This window comes from Tribolium castaneum, chromosome 1, assembly GCF_031307605.1.
Source record: "Tribolium castaneum strain GA2 chromosome 1, icTriCast1.1, whole genome shotgun sequence".
In the NCBI taxonomy this organism is placed as follows: Eukaryota; Metazoa; Arthropoda; class Insecta; order Coleoptera; family Tenebrionidae; genus Tribolium; species Tribolium castaneum.
The window spans coordinates 35,496,108-35,515,014 of record NC_087394.1 but is presented as its reverse complement, the minus strand read 5'-3'; the positions used below and the strand labels follow the sequence as shown (position 1 = coordinate 35,515,014).

Here is an 18,907-nt window from a genome sequence, read left to right as displayed (position 1 = left end):
AAAACCAATACACTATAAAAGTTAAAAAAAAATTAAAACTATGAGAGTGATCATATACTGGCAGCCTGAAACCATAAAAAAATAAAAAAAAATAAGAAGTTTGTTAAAAGTTGAATGGAACACCCAATTTTATAAAAATACATTTCAAATATAAATAAATTATAAATAAATTTAAAATGTCCAAGTTAATAACTAAAATGAATTTTGACCTAATTTGATACATTTTTGAGTTTTGTAAGGAAATCTTGCGAAACAATTGAGTCTTTGCTGAAAAACTTGCGAAATGTTTGAGTTTGAACACGAACCAATTACCAGAATCAATCTTTATCAAAAACAAATCGATCCACGATTTTTGAACCCAAGTGTTCAAACAGAAAACTTGAAATTTTCTTAGAAAACACCGAAATTCCAGATGGTTTGGACGACATTTACAAAATAATCAAACACCAATTTTTTGGTCAGTTTCAGTCGCCTTATGATTGGCCTGTTTTACAGTTGGGAGTGCAATATCCCTCCCATATCCAATGACAAACGCTTCAATCGTCTTGCAGTTTTTTGTGCACCAGATAAACAAGTAGGAGGTGACTTTTATATTTTTATCTTTCTCACAGAACGGGATTTCGATTAAGATCCGAATAAAATAGCCGATACTGCTTAGCTTTTGAAATAATTTGATTCTTTGCCGAAAACACATTTTTTTAAATCCATCACACAAAGACTAAGAATCCTAGAAAAGTAGGACTTTTACACTACTAATTAAAATCTCTACTGTCGGTTTGAAATAATTAATAATTACAATTATAATATCTAAAACAAATAAATTTTTTAAATCTAAATTATCAATTGGCGAACACTGCAATTTTGACACTTCAACGTAAATTATTTTCTATTCCAAAATCAAGGCTGATAGAAAAATTGTTTAAATTAAAAAAATTATTTATATTAGAACAATTATAGTATCAATGCATATTTTCAAAAATTAAAAATTCAAACACGGACAAAAAAATTTTAATGCAGAGTAACTAAAAACACAAAAAATTAAAAAATATTGAGACGAATTCTGAAGAACTAAGCAACTGGAAAACCAAGAATTACGTTTATCTGGCACAAATTCTAATATTCTGCTAGTATTGTCCAACCAATAGCAACCGGGAACTTTTAGTATGTTCACATCGTAGCTGGTTCAAAGACAGTCAGTCAGAAATTATGTTTCCAACCACGCAATTGTTGGATGACTAGACTAAAAGGAAACGATGTGTTTTGTTTGACAATGGGTGGGGATATAAATTTTATTTTGAAAAAATATATTTTGACGCACTTGCAGATACTACAGAGAGCAATCAAAGTTCCTGCTCTCGGTGGTACCGTGTTGACAGTAAACATTCACACACAAATCGGGTACTATTTACCTCAGTCTAAGCATTAGATGATTAATATTATATAAAAATGCAAACCACAACAAAACTGAAACAAACCAAAAGTTCTCACACATATATTTTCAAGAAAAATAACACTCAGATTTCTCCTAAATCTTACCACTTGAAAAAATCCTAACCAGTTAAAATGGACGGGATAATTACAGGTTATATTCTTGAGTTTGAGGAATGGGTTCAGCTATCGGTTCACGTGGTTCTAAGTGTTTAGCCGGTGACGTGTACACGGTGGAGTGTAAAAGAGTGTCTAAAGTGCGCTCATCACCATTACAGTACCGATTCGTTGCGCTTCGCAAAATGCACGGCAGGATCACTTTGAACTCCTTTCGGAAATTTTCGTTGAGCCACGCGTACAAAAAGGGGTTATAGCAAGTAGAAGACATGGCCAGGCAATGAGCCAGGAAGAAGAACAAGTGGAAGTAGGACCCCCGTTCAAACACATAATAATCATGCACCACATTGATCAAATTGAGAGGAAACCAACAGATGCCGAAAATTGTGACCATGGCTATGAGCATCCTGTTGGTCCTCTTCTTCTTCTCCTTGTCGGCCTCCTCGCGTCTCGCGCTTTTAGTGCCCGGCTTGGACTTTGCCCTCTCGTTGAGACGGCCCGAAATTCGGGAATAGCAGTACCCGATGATGCAAAATGGGATGATAAATTGCATGACGAGGGTGAAAGAACCGAAAGCGACTTCGAAGTTTTCGTAAGGCCAGTTTTCCTCGCACACGATACAGCCCTCGGACTCCACCTCCACCTGCATGCAAATGCCGTAGGGCAGGGTGACCAGCATGGAGAACACCCAGATGCCCAGCAGGATCAGGAGACACGTATGGAGTTTCATTCGTTGTCGCAGAGGATGGAGAATGACGAAGAAACGATCAATAGCAATCGCAGTGAGGGTCAAAGTTGAAATGTAAACGCTAGTTGCTTGAGCGTATCCGACTAGATGGCAAGTCAAACTGCCGAATATCCACTTTCTTAAGAACGTGTACAAAGGAGTGAAGGGTACACACAGGACGCACAAGATATCCGAGAGAGCCAAGTTCGTTATAAACAGATTCGTCACTGTTTGCATGGCTTTGTTTGAATAAACAATGTAACATACGAGAATGTTGCCGAATAGCCCTAAAAGAAATATGGCGGAGTAAAGGATGTAGAAGATTATTTGGACTAGGAGATGACTCATTATCCCGATTTCTTGACATTGGGACGACGCACTATTTGCTGATCTTACGGCCTCAACGGTTGTGTTTAACACTGTCATTTTTTACTGTTTATGTCTAAAGCACTACTTTTCTTCTGAAACAAAATTCCTTGCTTTATTATTTAGCCAAAAGCACCCAACACAGTAACAGCGTCAAAACCACCACACTTGCCAGCTTCTTTAATAAACTTTTGTATATTTAATTAAAACGAATTATCCGGAACTATCCGCGTTCAAGCACATAAAAGTGTGTTTACTGAAAATATTTTCATGTCCGGATGATTTCCGTAACCCATTTTTTTACAAAAGCGGTAATTTGAATCGGGAATGAAGGAAAAACAGATAAACCGAACGAGGTCGCCACATCTGTTTCTTTTGAGCCGGGCAACAATCACACGAGAATCGAACTAAGTAAACATTTCCAGCGCCAAGTCATTATCTTTATTATTATGTCCAGAACGGAGTGTTTTCTCAAATAACCTTTTCCGATCTCAGTGTCATATTTAATTACGTCATCATATTGCTTCCCTTTAATTTTTATGATTTATTTCCATCCGCAAACACAAACTGATTTCCAAAAATAACCCGAAAATAAATAAACAACAAAACGCAAGTTCCTCCTATGAAATATACAAAAGCTTTGTGCTATTGTCTGAATGAACGAACTGCAAGTGGCTTTTGAAACACTGCTACTCCTCGACCTATCACAGCAACCATTAACCAAATGAAGAAGCCGAGGATAACCCACACGACCTCTAATTAACAGTTTCAAGTAATTAGAAGTGGTGCAAGCTCCTTGATTGATTCCGCTGTAATTGTGCGAAACTTAATATTCGTCAAGAACGAACAAAGATCCCAGAGAACGGACATGAAATGATGTGGTTTGAGGTTTGTGCAGACGGTTTGGAGCAACTACATTGTACACATAAATAAAAGTAGTTGCTCCGAAACATCCCTCTGAAAGCGGTTACCTGTTGGAAGTGTCGCGAAACTTCCGTTTTGTAGTAGCATTTCAGCTAAACGAAAAAACAAACACAAACCTGGATTTTAAAGCTCAATGATGGCAGTTTACTCGCAAATGCAAAGAATTGCCGTTTTGGGGCGCAAACGTTATTTGCTGTCGGAAATTGCTTAATCAGTAAATAAGTCACAGGGAAAATCCAATAATGGTAGTAATCAACAGAACTAAACACAAATAATTTATGGTCTCCTCGAATGTTATTGATTCACCATGTTACCCAGCTGGTTTAGGATTGTTTAATCAAAACACCACCAAGCTTCAAGGTTCACCGCTGAAAAAATCACAAGTCGAATTAAAACGCAGGACCAACGATGAATGCGTAAGCAGGCAGCGGCTAGTTGAGTATTTTTAATTTAATTTTCACTTGGTAATTTTGGTTTTAATTAAATTTTCGTAATTAGAGGTGGCAAAAACTTTGTTTTAAAGGCAACGAGAGCAGCACAATGTCACTCATCAATGTTCCAGCATTAGGTTGAAAAATTATTCCAATACGTGATCATTTGAAATGCAGATACGCCGATGTTATGATTGCAAATTTTTGCCAAAAAGGAAATACAGCCAACGTCAATACGTGCTGTGATTAATTACGTATTATATTCCTACGAAAAATTTCCGCATTTGGCCACCGACTATCATGAACAAATTGGATGCGAAAATGACTAGCCAATTTATTAATTGTCTGGAAGATTATTTACGTATTTACCATCAAATCTGCTACAAACAGAAAATTTTCCGCCGATTTAATAACGAAGGATTCTAAAGCAGTATTGAAATTAATTCATAAAACGGCCTTCAACTTTTCATAAATTCTAATATAACTTTAATCCAATATTTTATTTACAGGATGCTACTTTATGAAGACGACTATCTCGTAATCTCGTCACATGCGTTCAAAGTGCCGAAAAAAATCAGTACCTTGCTTTGAATTAGACTTTTATTACACATTTTGTCATGCTCATGAATATTTACCCATTTTTCTCTTATTGCTTTTTTATTATTGTGTATTTGTTTGGTCACGACATGATTTATTTACATTATCGAATTAGAAAAGTGTTTTTTTCGGGCATAATTCCCTTATTTATTTACAGAAATTTGCGTTTAATTAACATTTCGCACAGTAAACAAAACTCGGTTCATAAAATAAGTAAATTGCGATTTAAGAGATTATAAATACGGCTGTGTAAACAAATCATCTTTGATCGGGAATAAGTAGACAGTAGTAAAATAATTGGCATAATTTCAATTACTGCATCAGCACGAACCGGGTTTCTTCCATTTTCGCAAATAACAACCCGATTAGGTGTTATTAGATTTACGTTGATTTTCCATCGTAGGCGTTATTGAATCGCAGTAATAAAATAAAATGCAAAGAGAAGTTTTTCCATCAGAATTTTCCCAATAATGAGTGTTTTGTTTGAAAAGAAATCACCCATCTCGGGAAAAACGAACGAAAGCGAGTTTATATTCCTGGAAACTCCGAAGTAATCTGAAAGCATTTTGGAGTAGTTACTCCATGTCAGGTTTATTATGGCTCCTCCAAAAGTTTCTTTGTCATTCTTTTGATTACATGAAACTTCTTCGCACTTGGAGACTTGAAAGTTTTTCTAGTCAAACCGGCGATAAAAAATCTTCGGATGATGTTGATGATGATGGACAAGCCTGGCGTCAATTCCGTCATAACTCTTCTCGTCAAAACAAAGTGAATTTTGCAAAGTTACGTAAGCACTTTGGGGCTAAGTATTCCTTCAGCAGTTTTAAATGATTGATCGGCTGGAAGTTCGGGAGGGACTTGCCGACATTTCCATTACACCGACATCATCGACGAAATTAACACCGTCGGCTTGGACAAATTCAATTTCACAGATCTCCACGAGATAAATTGAGCCGGAAGACGGTTAATTACACTTACAATTAAAATTTTCATTTTTACTTTAAATAATTTCAATGCGACTCGAGATTCATTATTAGCTCGCTAATTGTGTTACGACTCCTTCTTTACTCCGGCGAGACAAACGAGAGGCGAGCCTTCGGCGTTTTCTTGCACTTATTGAGTCGTCTATTAGCAAAATGGAGTAGTTTGTTTGAACTATAATTAATATTATTACAGGAAAACATTCCATCACGTAAGCATAATATGGATCACAATCAAATTAACGGCTTATTTTGAATGGCGACAACGAGACCGACGCTTCACCACCTTCACCCCTATTTCGGCCACAATTCCCACCCTTTAGACGCAAAAAATCTTGCATTTTCTTGCCAGCTATCCAATTAAACTATGTTTGCCAGGCAGATGCAAAATGTAAATAAATAATTAGCTCACAGTTTTCGTATTTACTTTTGGTGCAAACTTATAAACGAGAATAATAATTATCGTCCATTCCTGCAAGCGTTTAATTAATTTAAACTTCCTCACAATCGAATACATTAAATGCACAAATTTTAAATTGGCTGTTGATCCAACAATGGACATGTAAACAAATTAGCATATCATTAATGCATAAGCCGGCATTGTTAGTTTGCTGCAAACATATACACAGTGACTCAAAACAAGTTTTACCAAAAGATAACACAAAAATTTTAAAAAAGTGAAAAATACGAAGAAAAATCTTTAATTTAAGTTTCTGGATTGTGAAGAAATGGTTTTTTAACGTATGTTCTAATGATTTATTGTTTGAACAAATGGAGTTAGATGGCTTTAATTTAATTAATATCTTTTTTACGAATGCAAATTGTCTTTGATTAGGAAAGCTGTTTACTTTTTTACTTTTTTGATGTCCTATAGTGTTACTGTGTCGATTAAATTTTCGTGCAGTGACCAATGACTTTAGCGCCCCTTTTTGAGAAAAGGTTCAAAGTCGATTTTTTTCCCAGGCCTGTGCGAGTGATAAACTGAGTTTCAGGCCAGATTAATGTCCCTGGATGACATAAAAGTGGGATGAAATGTAAAACTGCAGTGGAGTCCTTAAAGCCACTTAACTTTACTGCTGTGCTTTTTATGATGTATTTATTTTTTGTAGTGGTGGTAAATTGATGTAAAATGAAGAGGTCTACTGGAGCCACCGCCAGAACAAATTATCGGCTCGATTGGCACACCGACAGTAATAGAATAGCACGTGTAATATCGCAGTTGTGTTAACACGTGTACCACTGCGTGACAGTTTATTCGTTCATTATTGTTTCGTTTGGTGGCCATTAGCAGAGGATTTAAGATATTAATGACGTAAACACAAAGAGATGTACGTTTAATGTGGAAAATAGGATTGGGATTTTTAACAAACGTAACGATTCATTAAAACTCGCCGTTATGTAAATCGTTAAATTGACTGGTTGTTTAAGCGGGCAATAAGCGAGCTTTTACTGCCTATAAATAAATGCCTTCTTGGCTAAATAAAAATAAGTCTTTCCGCGGTGGTGTAAATAAAAGTGAAATCAATAAATCAATAAAATGTTCTTACTTCTTCAAATGGGAAATTATTCAATGTGGATGAGTTTTATTACCGACTGAAATCTTTCAGGAGAACCGACTATATACTGTGAACATAAAACACAATGTATTTTTTATTTCTCTGCTGGAAATGGGGAAAAGTCTTCCATATACTCCACAGTTCCTTACTTTTTGGCACGTAAAAAAACACATTTGTTTCGACTCAGTTCAGCCCATTCTTTCTCAAAGTTTATTCTATAAAATTAAAAGTTGACTTACAAGACAAATTTATTAACGCTCCAGCCCACCCAGCCTGCTTAAATTTATTTCGTTATTACATCGTTGGCAAATTTTCAGCTCAGATTAGAATTGGCAAATATGCAAGTGATCTTACAGTAATTACCAAATGCGGGGTGAACAAATATTTAAAATTTTCATGTTTTAATCACGATATTACACCGCCTCAAGCTTGCCATGACATTACCAGAGTTTTGCTTAATTAAAAGATTAAAAATTCGGGCCAATTTATAAAAGAGCTGTGGAATCTCAACCAATGCATACGTAATTTTATCTATTGAAATATTGTTGGACCGTAAATTTTGCTTGCCGCATGCATTGTATATTTCGATTTGGAGAAATAATTCATTATTTTAATTTATGACCGCGTTGCATTTACAATAAAAATGGAAAAGTTTCAATAGCCAAAGTTTTAATCTAGTTAAAAGTGAATCCCTTGACCGTTTCAATCAGAATGAAGTGCCTAATGTAATAACGAACCGACATTACTTAAAAATTCCACCAGAACTTTGTATTCATCGAATCCTGCGGGACATGAAGTCGTTAGCAGGCAAAGTGCGCCAAATGCATAGCAGTTTAGGTCAGAATATTTGGCTGCGATGATCAAAAGTTGGTCGAAAACATTTGAATTTAAATTGCGTATTGCATCAATTTGAAAGTTATTATAAAAGCGTTTAGAGCGCGTAATGAAGTTACGAATGTTAAAGATAACACTCGATGAAGCTCAAAGATAAAGTTATATTGGCGAATTAATTAAATTTGTTATTCGATTCCGACGCGCTCTCTACAACTGAAAATACACCAAAAGTTTCAATTCTATTTTCATATTAATGTATTCTCTCATCGATTATTCATCAGGTTTCGCTAGCGAGACGCCACTTTTAATTTTATTTCAAATTCTGTGTTTATCACGGACGATATTTTTACATTTATCAACCAGCTATCGAATTTTGGACGCTGAAAAATCGCCTAAAATTAAATCGCGTCCAGGGGCTATTTACCAACAATGTATTTCATCAGCGGAAAAACTGTCAAGTCCGTACTGGATGGAAAAACTTCAAGTGGGGAAAATCTAAACAAGAGAAATAGTTTTTGTTTGCCTTTCATTAAATGCAGCTTCCCCGCCTGTTATTTTTCCATTTTTGACGAAAGCAGAGCAAACATTCGCGCCTATTAATAACAATTTATACACGAAAGCACTTCCTGGTCGTTCCTTTTTTCCTTCGACAGTTGGACTCGAATCGATCTTCAAATTAGCCTGAAGGATAGACACCTGTTGATTACATTCAACTTCAATTAATGAATAAAAGTGTGGCAGTTTGAAAAGTTTAAGTGTTGGCAGAGTGCGAGCTTTAGTTCACGTTCGGCTATAAATAACCATAAAGAATGGATTTGTGGCTAAATTAGGCTTTCGCGAAAACTAAAACACATCTAAACACGTAATTTGTTACCCGGCAATAATTGCATTTTTATAACGACTCTGTTAATTCAATTTATTTCTTACAAACAAGTCAAATAAAATCGGTCTTGTTTGGAAATTCGGTATTTAATCCAAAGTGAGGTATGGAGTCGAAGGAGTTGAAAACAGCCGCAGTTCCGGTTATCGAAGATGAGTTTTCTTCTCATCTATTTATTTCATCTGCTTATCTTTAGCGTTTTGTTCAAACAAATCTTTTTTATTTAGTTGGTTCAATCACCATTAAATTTATTAATGCGGGCAATTGGTCGTCATCTGCAGCATTACAGTTTAATCTTAATCCAATATAATCGTAAAATTTATCATTTTATCGCTACTTTAGCAAAATAATAACAACATGATCACCCGTAGCTACGTTCACAATTAACTGCAACATGTTCGTTTGTTAATGAAAATTGTTCGGTGTTTAATCGCTATGTAATCAAACGCATCACTGTGAAAAATTATTTACTGTTTGAAATTCGCATGAAGGTAAATACTCGCCATAATTAGTTGATTTGTAAAATGGTTGGGGTTTGACATTCGTAGATATTTGCGCTAGTAACTAAGTAATTAAACTTCCATTCAGTATTTCATTTAAATTCTATCTAACTTAATTAAAGTCGTTTGCTTATAATTATGACGTTTTAAATTAAGACTTCCAAATCCTTGGGAGAATTTCATTTTCATCTCTTAATAACGTCTAATCCTTGTGAAAGATGTTACATTGCAAATGGCTACAGAGAATTTGCAAACGACACTACGGAGGAGCTGCGAACAAACGACAAAGCATTTTTTTATTCAGGACAGACGAAATTATAAAAAGCATCAACATTTTGCTTTATTCTTCATTAGGCATTCATTGTCTAGATTTGCTGCCTCCGTAACTCATCTTAATTAGAAATGATTTCTTTGTCGGGGGATTTCAGGTGAAAAATTTCGCTCGTTCGTGCTGAAAAAATAACGAGAAGAGAAGAATACGCGATTTTAAAGTGCATGTCGCGTGCGCCGAATGAAAAATAAAGATTTTTTATTATTACACATAGAGTGTACCTGACCGCTGTCACTGCACAAAAAGAAAAGTATTTTATTCGATATTCTGCTCTGCCAACCCCCTGATCACGCACCTGGAGAAAACGACCTTAAGAGCATTGGACTTGATCCCTTTTCAAGTAGAAAAAAAGCCAGAATTTAGTTTACACGGTGTAAAAGTGCAGCCATAAAATTTTATGGCGAGTAGACAAAAATAAAAGGTATCAGAAGAACAACGAAGGCGTATTATTTGTCGTAATAACGTTATTAACGGCAAATTCTTAAGACCGCCGTAAAGAGGGCCCCACAAGCATTGATTTCGGGATTTATATTTTACTTTTTCCTGCTCTCCACTTACTCATATTCCAACGGATTAATTTTACGTCTATATCAATTTCTTATAGAATCGATTTCCTTGTAACAAATGGCTTATGTTTAAGCCCCGACGGTGCCATTTATAAATTACAAGAAGAAATATGAACAAGAGTACTCTCTTGCATAGCTGGAATTTTTACAGTGACATTCCCAGCAGGTTTCCGAGATTTATTACGAGCTCACTATACAGGAAAAGCTCTTTGAAATTCCCGGCAAACCGCCTTTAAAAGCCCAAATGTTAATTAAAATTTCATTTTTCGCGAACGTTAAATTCGGGAAACAATTGGAACGCGTAAAATTTCAGGCACCATCGAGCTGTCACAGTCCAAGTGGCCGTAAAATTTATACTCCTGCTAAATGGCAAAGCGCAACCGGTGCAAATGGTCCTTAGCCGTAAAACCGGCATCGGATGTTCGGCCAATTCTTACTTCTGGCTGCATAAACGATTTCGGCCAAATTCAATGTGTCCGACGCAACAGACGCTTCGAAATTTTACAAAGCTTCTGTTTGGATGAAACCGAGGCCGTAACAAAGTTTGGTCGGTGGTGGAAAGCCATCAGGATGGTACTACAAAGCCCTTGTCCGTGCGTAAAGTGGGAGGAAAATAAGACACGTGTGTGCATGCACTAATTAGAGGAGTTGTGCATGCTGAAATTTCACGGAAAATGAAAGAGACGATGTAAAGCTGTTGAAATTTATGTAAGTAGCTTGTTGTTTTCATTGCACAGTTTGTGATGCTCTAAAAGGAGTCTCAACTCGGAAAATAATTGTTTTGATGTTTTTAACACAAGGATCTTTTTATATCCGGAAAGAGAACAGCAAATTTTACATTAACATTATCTCATTTTTTTGAAATCTTATTATTTAATTTCCGTCTTTACAAGCGGGTGAAAACTTTTAATGAAAAGTTATGGACTTGTTTGTAAGTTTATTTTCGCCCATTTGGATCACAATTGCAGATTTTGTTTCTCAATACGAACGGGGCTAATTTATATTAAAAAATCGATTTAGATGAGAAAATAGATCAAAAGAACAGTGGATTGCACAAAATTAAATATTTGTACAAGTTGAAAAAGGGTTTATTTGATGTAATTAAAACAGCAGAGGATATAGCCATATTCATTTTAATAATGATGAAAAAGTGAACAAACGATGTAAAAAACTACAACAAATTTAACTTGTTTTAGCAATTCCATGAAAATTATTTTTGGAATATTTAAAAATATTAATACCGCAAAATATGATGAGGCAATTAAAGTAACAAGCTATTTTTGTCCTGAATTTTTCTTTCAAGTTTCTATTTCCACTCAAGTTGTGAAATTTAATAGGATCTCGGATCTCGGTTGGAGAAAATAGAAGCTCGTCTAATCAAAATTAATTTTAATACGAATTCATCTAAATAAATAACTACTTGTAATGCAAATTCGTGACAAAGTTAAAAATAAATTCAACTCAAAAAAATAGATAGTCACTTATACAGGGTGATTCAAAAGTGACGGACAAGCTCTCGTATGGTGGTAATTGACGTTCAGTCAAGCACAAAAATGAAGTCAGATTTTTTTTTAAATTTAAGTTTAAAGAGCTATATCTTGTACAAAAAGACTCAAACAATTTTTTGTCATAGGAACTTTTCATTCAGTTTGATGTCCTTTATCACTGTAATTAAACAAATATGTATTTTTAAACCGTGTTTACCCAGAAAGAAAAAAAACACTTATTCATATTTTCAGGCATTCTTTCCGTTTTTCATTCATAATAAGAGCAAATATTTTTTTAAACTGTATTTATTTTTGCCCACTTTTGGCAAGGGTTTACACGTTTTGTAATAAAACAATCACACGTTCAATTATGGTTTTATATTCAAATCTAAATTTTTCCTTTGCTCATGAAAATCCAGAATACACATTGCGAAAATTTGGAAATAAATTTAAAATTAAGATATTCATTTACAGACTCCTTAATACACTTAGTACACCCTTAATTACTTTTTTTACAATAAACATTTGTTAAAAAAATTTAAAAAATGTTATCTAATTATTTTTTAATTTATCTTTGGTTTCATTTGGTATTGCAGAAGGAAAAATGGTATTTGTAAAATTAATTTACAAAAAACGAATTATAGTTTTAACTTTGTATTCTTCGGTGTGATTAAGTTTGCCAAACACCAAATTAATAGCGAATTAAAATTTGATTTACTTTCCTGCAACCAAAAATAATTTTCAACCTGCTGTGGTAAAAACTGAATGGTTTTACGATATCGAATTGTAATAAATTTTTGATTTTTGCCTCTGGGAGAAAGAATACCTGAAATCGTATCGAGTTGGGAATTGTCGACGATTTTTATGGCCTGTAGGATCGTACATTTATTTATCTTCGCACCTATGGGCTATTTATTTCGGCTTTGGATTTTAATAAAATCGCGCAATTTTGTACGACTTGGTTACTCAACGAAATTTATTTGTTATGGAAAAGTTCGGATCAAAATAAACAGCAAGAGAAAATAACTGAAAGGAACACCTGCTTTTAATAGTTCAAATAAGTAAGAATAAAACACAGAGAAACCCTGAAAAATGTGTTATTAGCCTCTGCATTCAGCCCAATTGCCTTTCTTTTCAGTGTAAAAAGCATCATTTAAGGAGCTTTTCCGGCAAATTTTATTCTGTGTGTAAGATTACAGGAGACACTTTTTTGATTCTCTCTCTCGGATATTCGCATTGAAAATCCATAATAATAGGGAATAGAAAAAATTAATCTGAAATTTTCCCTTCTCGGGCCTAATCCTGTTTTCGTAGCTTTTAATAAAACCAATAAAATCCAAAGAATGTAAACGCTCAAATCGCCAAGCAGTTTATATTATCGCTGTTGTCAGACGCAACAGATGTGTACGGCCTAAGCGCGCTCTCGAATTCTTTGCATTTGCTGTTTTAAACATTTCAAAACCGGCCAATCTGAACCGCAAACTCAAAACTTTCTCTACCAGCCATCATCTAAAATTAGCCAAGTCCCGCTTGCTTTTCGAAATTGATTAACACGCTGAGCAAACGTAATCTCTTGTCAGATTTGAGTTTGTGTTACCCAATAAACAAAGCACATAATAAAATTTGTTTACCAGTCGATACGACAGGAACACACACACCTCAACAGTGACCAAAATGAAAAAAACTCGCTGAAGTGGTCACATCTTGCGCCGGTTTTAAACAGTGTGATTAGTTAGAGCAAGCAACAGTGTGTTTCTTTTAGGGGTGTTTTAAGTGTGACCATTCAACCAAATAAAATTCAAACTGAAACAAATTAAAGCCCTCTGATAGCACCAAAGCTGCGTCCGTGGCCGAGGACCGACACGTGCGAGTCGAAAAGCGAGCCCCGACAAACTGAGCACGAGGTAACGAGACCATCGGAGCGTCGCGATGCCCACGCATCGGAGGCGTCGTTATGCGATAGAGGCCGATATTCCGACAAGGAGCGATGCAATTATCGCCGTAATTTCGATTGTTAAATCATGTTTGCAATTTTGCAGCCTCTGGAGACGCCTTCATCCGTATTCCAGGCACGGGCGCCGACAGCTGGAATATTACTGCAAACAAGCGACACTCCATTTGTCTACATCCCTTCAGAATTTTCGAAAAGTGGCTAAACTGCCGCCGGCCAACATCTATGTCAAAGCCCACAAAAAATAGCTTTGCATCGATGTGTGAGGGATCGATACACCTTACGGCAAATAAAAATGTCATCACTCTATCAGTCGGTCAGGAGGGCGAAGCACCACTGTGGAGGCCCCAGTCGCCATTTTCATGTGACTACAATGGTATATGCGCACAAGATTTCGCGATGGCTATTCAATAATCTCCGTTGACAAATTTCCCATTACACTTGTCTCGACGTTTCATCGCTGAACTAAACGGAAATACTAGCGTGTAATGGATGGGATATGGGTGGAACGGTCGTAAATGTGCGCTCCTTTGTTCTAATTAAGTGCAAAAAATTCATTTTGCGAGGGCGAAACTCATTATACGATTTTAATACCTAATTTCTTAAATGCAAACTCGCACTTTTGTTTTGATTTTTCGCCCGGTTTTAGGATAACTTGGGAAAAATTAAAATGTTAATGCAAATTTACTTTGCTTTTGTTTGGTCTTTATTACCTACATGGAAAAAGATATTTGCATTTTTTTGAAACTTTAACAGCGACATAAAACGTGCAGTGTGCTTAATTGAATTTTTAATTTTAATAAACACGGGTTTTAAATTTAGCACCTTTCTTCTAGGTTTTAATAGGGAGAGGATATCAGTGGTAATTGCATTTTTTTATATTTAGACGAAATGGGATGTATGTACAGTTTCAAGCTTACACTTGGAAAAATAAAGCTGATCCAAATTACAAACACGTCCTGTCGAGGATTTGGATTATAAATAGTATAATATTATACGAATTTTATAAGACGTTCTATTGTGCCACGAATGATTTTGGAGCACGACGAAGGAGTGCCACAACTGTCTTATAAAACGAGTGTAATGTACTATTTTTTCTACTTTCTACATAGTTTAACTTATCAAAATCTGTTCAAACTATTTCTTCTTAATTTTGTTAATTATTCGGGGTTTGTTAATAAACGACTTGACGCTGTTGACAAATCACACATTAAAATACAGTGACGACTGATGACTCCCAGACCGGCACTGTCAATACGACTCCTAAAAATTTACTAAAAGTAGTTGCACAAAAGTTCGCTTTCAGTTTCACAATGAACATTTTGTGAAACCAAAGTAGAAAAACAATAATACATTCTATTCTCTACACTCATTTTTTTTAAATAATCACACACAATCAAGATAACACGTTCTGAAAATTTTAAATCTATTTTCTTGAAATCTCTCGAAAAGAAATTAAAACAGTGCAGTTAACAATATATACTTAAATCGCATTTTTTATCATTAATAGAAATTAATAGGAAAAGGCAATAATTATTTTCTAAAATGGTTTTAATATTTTTGTAAAAAAAAATCATACCAGGATGCATATAATTGCTATTTCATTAAAAAAAATTGAAATTAATATTTTGAATCGTTTTTCATTTTTGAACGTTCTTCTAAATTGATATACTAGTAAAAAGCTCTAAATTAGAAACAAATTCCTTTGGTCGCCATATGTTTACCGAGGTAACAGAATAACTTATTAATTGTTTCAATCCAAATAAGTTAATAAAAATTAAAAAAGTATCTTAAAGTGGCTAAATAATAGCCGATTATTCTTTAGATGTCTCAGAGAAATGCAAAAAAATTAGGATTTTTTGTCAAGTGTTTAATAACGAGTTCTCTATATCCTGCATTTACACGAATAAGTATGTATTTAATTTTCTCAATTTATTACAAAAACGTAGTCGTAATGGACACATTTGCCATAATAAAATAATTTGTATGAGCGCTCTGTAAAAATTGTAAACCTTGTTCTATTAAAACGAAACACATACTTGCTTGGGAGTTTTAGCTCAGAGATTTAATGCACAATTTCATATTCCTACTTCGAGCGAAAAAAAAATCCTAGAACTAGACTGCGAACTTACCCACCAAAAATAATATTCTAATTCTAAATCAATTTTTAATTCAAAATTGTGACGCAGTTTCTTAAATGAACAAATTATTGGCTACACAAAATTCCGAGCCTTCCTTTATCCTTTTAAGATCCAGACGTCCCAGACATCATTAAAACTCGAGTTCCATCTTGCATAATGAAAAATTTTCAGCTTTCATAGCTCATGAAAATATATTAAAAATGCATTGCTCAGTAATTAAAAATTTGTTGGTTATCGTAGCTAAAAATCGAAATAACCAGTGGCATAATTTTAACTTGCTTTGTAAATACGCAGAAATACGCATCAAAACAAAATTACTTGTTAAGAAAACGTCATTTGAATACGAATTGCCACACAATTAATTCTAGAAATAAAATCAAACAAACGTAAATTTATAAGTTCCGACTCTTCTGAGACTAGATATTTGCATATTTTTTAGTAAATCCAAATATCATTGACATTCAACGTGAAAACTTATTTATTCAATGAAATTTTAATTAGATAGCTTTTGCCTGCAGCTTAGATTGATTGAAAAATTTGATGGATTTTGTATTTACTGTATTACCACCACAGGCACTACACTGGAAACCCGTCCAAAACCTTTCCAGCTTATTACAAACACATTCAAAATTAATGTCGAGAGTCGTGATGACGTTCGGGATTTTCCTCAATGTATTCTACAGATGACTTTAATTTTGAACGTGAGCATCCAAAGTATTGCCCAAAATATGCAGTTCCTAAACTTCGATACATATTTTAATTTTGTGCTGTTACTTGTAGATGTTAATTCCGGCGTCTTTAAAATTTAAGACAAATGTTTAATTGCGCCAACAGTTATGTAAATATCGGCAAGTATTTGCGAAATTAGTCGCGAAGGAGAAACCTCAAAGTTTACGTTATGGGCGACAATTCACAAGGGACAAATCCGTTCCATTACACTGCCGCAAATGGATGCATGAAACCCTTCCAAATATATTAAGTTCTCTAATGGGCCAAAGAAAATACTCTCGATAATCAGATTATTGCGATTCGCTACTTAATTGCCTGCACACAAAAGAATTTTTCAAGCCATTGTCTCTCAAAGCGCGAGAGATGACAAAAAATCCAGTTGATTGAACAACCAAAATTCGAAAAATGTTGTTTCAGCGATAAAAGTGGCAACCAATCTTGGATTTATATATCGCAGCTTTCAGTTATTCACCCTCTTCAAAACATAGTACACATTCGTAATTTGCAACTGGTCTTAAATAAACACATAAAATTTTCAACGGTAGCTTATCCACATTTACGATTGCAATTTGTCCTTATCTTTAAACCGTACGTTATTATTTCTCGGCAAGTTTTTTGCTCCGTGCGTTGGCAAGGGCGTCATTCCTTGTAATTGCACAATAAAAATAAATAATCATGGCTGTAAAAATCGTTTTATTATATTTCCAAACATAAAACTTTATACTTTGTACTTTCTGGGTAAAACAAAAACGTTTTGTTATTAAAATAACTATGACTGGCAAGTCGCGTTATTAGGAAATTTATTAAAATGTTCATATTCCGGGACTGCCGGCTCGTTCGTAATCTTTATTAATAGCGAAATGTCTTTGGTAATTATTTAAAAGTCCAATTAGTCTGAACGGAATTTCATTTCGTGAAACAATCGTTGCAACTATTCCCTTTTTTAGCCAGTTTTATTACGCATTAAAAAGTGATTTAAAGACCTTAACCGTCTTCCAATCAAATTAGGAGCCGCCGCTTAAGAAAGTTTTAATACAAAATTAAATGTGCCCCGCGGAAGTAACTTTTTAATAGGCTCGATTTTACTGATCGTCAGCAATATAAACTTACAAACTCAAGTATTTTAAAACTTTGTTACGCAAGTCTAGTACGTTTATTATAAAATATTTACGAGAAATGCTTTTAGTGTGGCTCATGTCTGCAACTTTCGACTTGTTCTGACAAAGTACGTCACATCCGTATTAGTTGAAAAGTTGAGACAGCTTGCAGTAGCCTTAAGAATAATTAAGTAGGGAATTTTTCAGTTTCGAAATAACTGGACGTGTGAGCTAACATTTTTCCGAGAAGATGATGAATGGGTTTATCAGTACGGGAAAGGGAGCTTCACAAAGTCAATTCCCAGTTTATTCCGGAACTTTCTTCTAGCTTCAACTCGTGCGAAATGTCAGACGGATTTCTGCCGATAAAATGTCACAAACATCCTTTGTTATTCATGGAGATTGGAAGTAATAAATTCTAAATTGAATCATAATAGTAACCCTAACCCGGCGCCTCCACCAAATTTTAATCACAAACTAAACAAGAGCGAGGTAAAATTAATATTATGCCTAAACTGTAATAACGGAAGTTTTTAGCGTTCTAAAAATATTTAAGACCGCCTCTCGAGCACAAGCTTTGTTTAATAAAAACTCAATTAAAGCCGTGATAAACAAAACGACTGTCTAGAATATCACCCCTGCTAATTTCACAGCGCCGACTTGAATTTTAACCTGTGCTCGGGGAAAAACGCCCTAATTGATTTGACACTTACAACCCCACAACTCCGGGCTTTTATGCGCGTTTAGAGCCTCAAAAAATATTCACACACTGTCGGATCCACTGTTCGAGCATTACCGTTCAGCAGCTACATAAAGACCGTTATTATAGAAATAACTTTTTATTTTGCTCTCGGGAATCAAGTTTTATTTAGTCCGTATTATGTTGGCTGTGCTTTATTAAGACTTTATGTGCTTTTGGTCGGAGAGTTCTACGCATTCAACAAATTTTACGGTATCTGGAGCAATTGTTGAGAAGTGTTAGACAGATTCAGTGTGTAAACTTTCATTGTTATCACCAGAGAAAACGAAAAACCGAGATTCGTGAAACAATTCGAATCCCCAGAGGGTTCGTTAAGAATTTGCCGACAAACAAAATCACCATTAGCATAATTCTTAATTTGGTTCAGTTTTAAAATTCTACGAAACTGCACTCAACTTTGATTTATCTTGAAGATTTAAACGGGGCTGTTGTGGAGTTGCCTGCTTTATTGGAATTCCTTTCTTAATTAAATAGCATAAATTTTCGGACTAATCGAGAACATAAT

General features: G+C 34.8%; 1 protein-coding gene and 1 long non-coding RNA gene across 5 annotated transcripts; one reads left to right on the top strand and one right to left on the bottom strand.

Annotated features, from left to right (window-relative positions):
- Positions 1-1,576: 1,576 nt before the first annotated feature.
- Positions 1,577-13,495, bottom strand: LOC655182 (prolactin-releasing peptide receptor). 3 transcript variants are annotated; one of them, XM_015977712.2, is made up of 3 exons: positions 13,356-13,423; positions 3,610-3,654; positions 1,577-2,733 (listed from the first exon to the last, which is right to left on the bottom strand). In XM_015977712.2, the coding sequence occupies exon 3, from the start codon at positions 2,696-2,698 to the stop codon at positions 1,577-1,579; it is 1,122 nt and encodes a 373-aa protein (XP_015833198.1). In that variant the 5' UTR covers positions 2,699-2,733; positions 3,610-3,654; positions 13,356-13,423. The 3 variants fall into 3 exon arrangements, with proteins under 3 accessions (XP_015833198.1, XP_015833197.1, XP_015833199.1); XM_015977711.2 differs by lacking the exon at positions 3,610-3,654 and having other exon boundaries at positions 13,356-13,495; XM_015977713.2 differs by lacking the exon at positions 3,610-3,654 and having other exon boundaries at positions 1,577-2,730; positions 13,356-13,480.
- LOC107397483 (uncharacterized) lies at positions 9,217-18,070 on the top strand. Of its 2 annotated transcripts, none has more exons than XR_010334536.1 (2): positions 9,217-9,331; positions 13,764-18,070. It is a non-coding gene; the product is annotated as an uncharacterized LOC107397483 (long non-coding RNA). The 2 variants fall into 2 exon arrangements; XR_001574561.2 differs by lacking the exon at positions 9,217-9,331 and adding an exon at positions 13,491-13,628.
- Positions 18,071-18,907: the final 837 nt, after the last annotated feature.

Coding starts and splice junctions, on each gene's coding strand:
- LOC655182 (XM_015977711.2), bottom strand. CDS start 2,698: ATGACAGTGTTAAACACAACCGTTGAGGCCGTAAGATCAGCAAATAGT.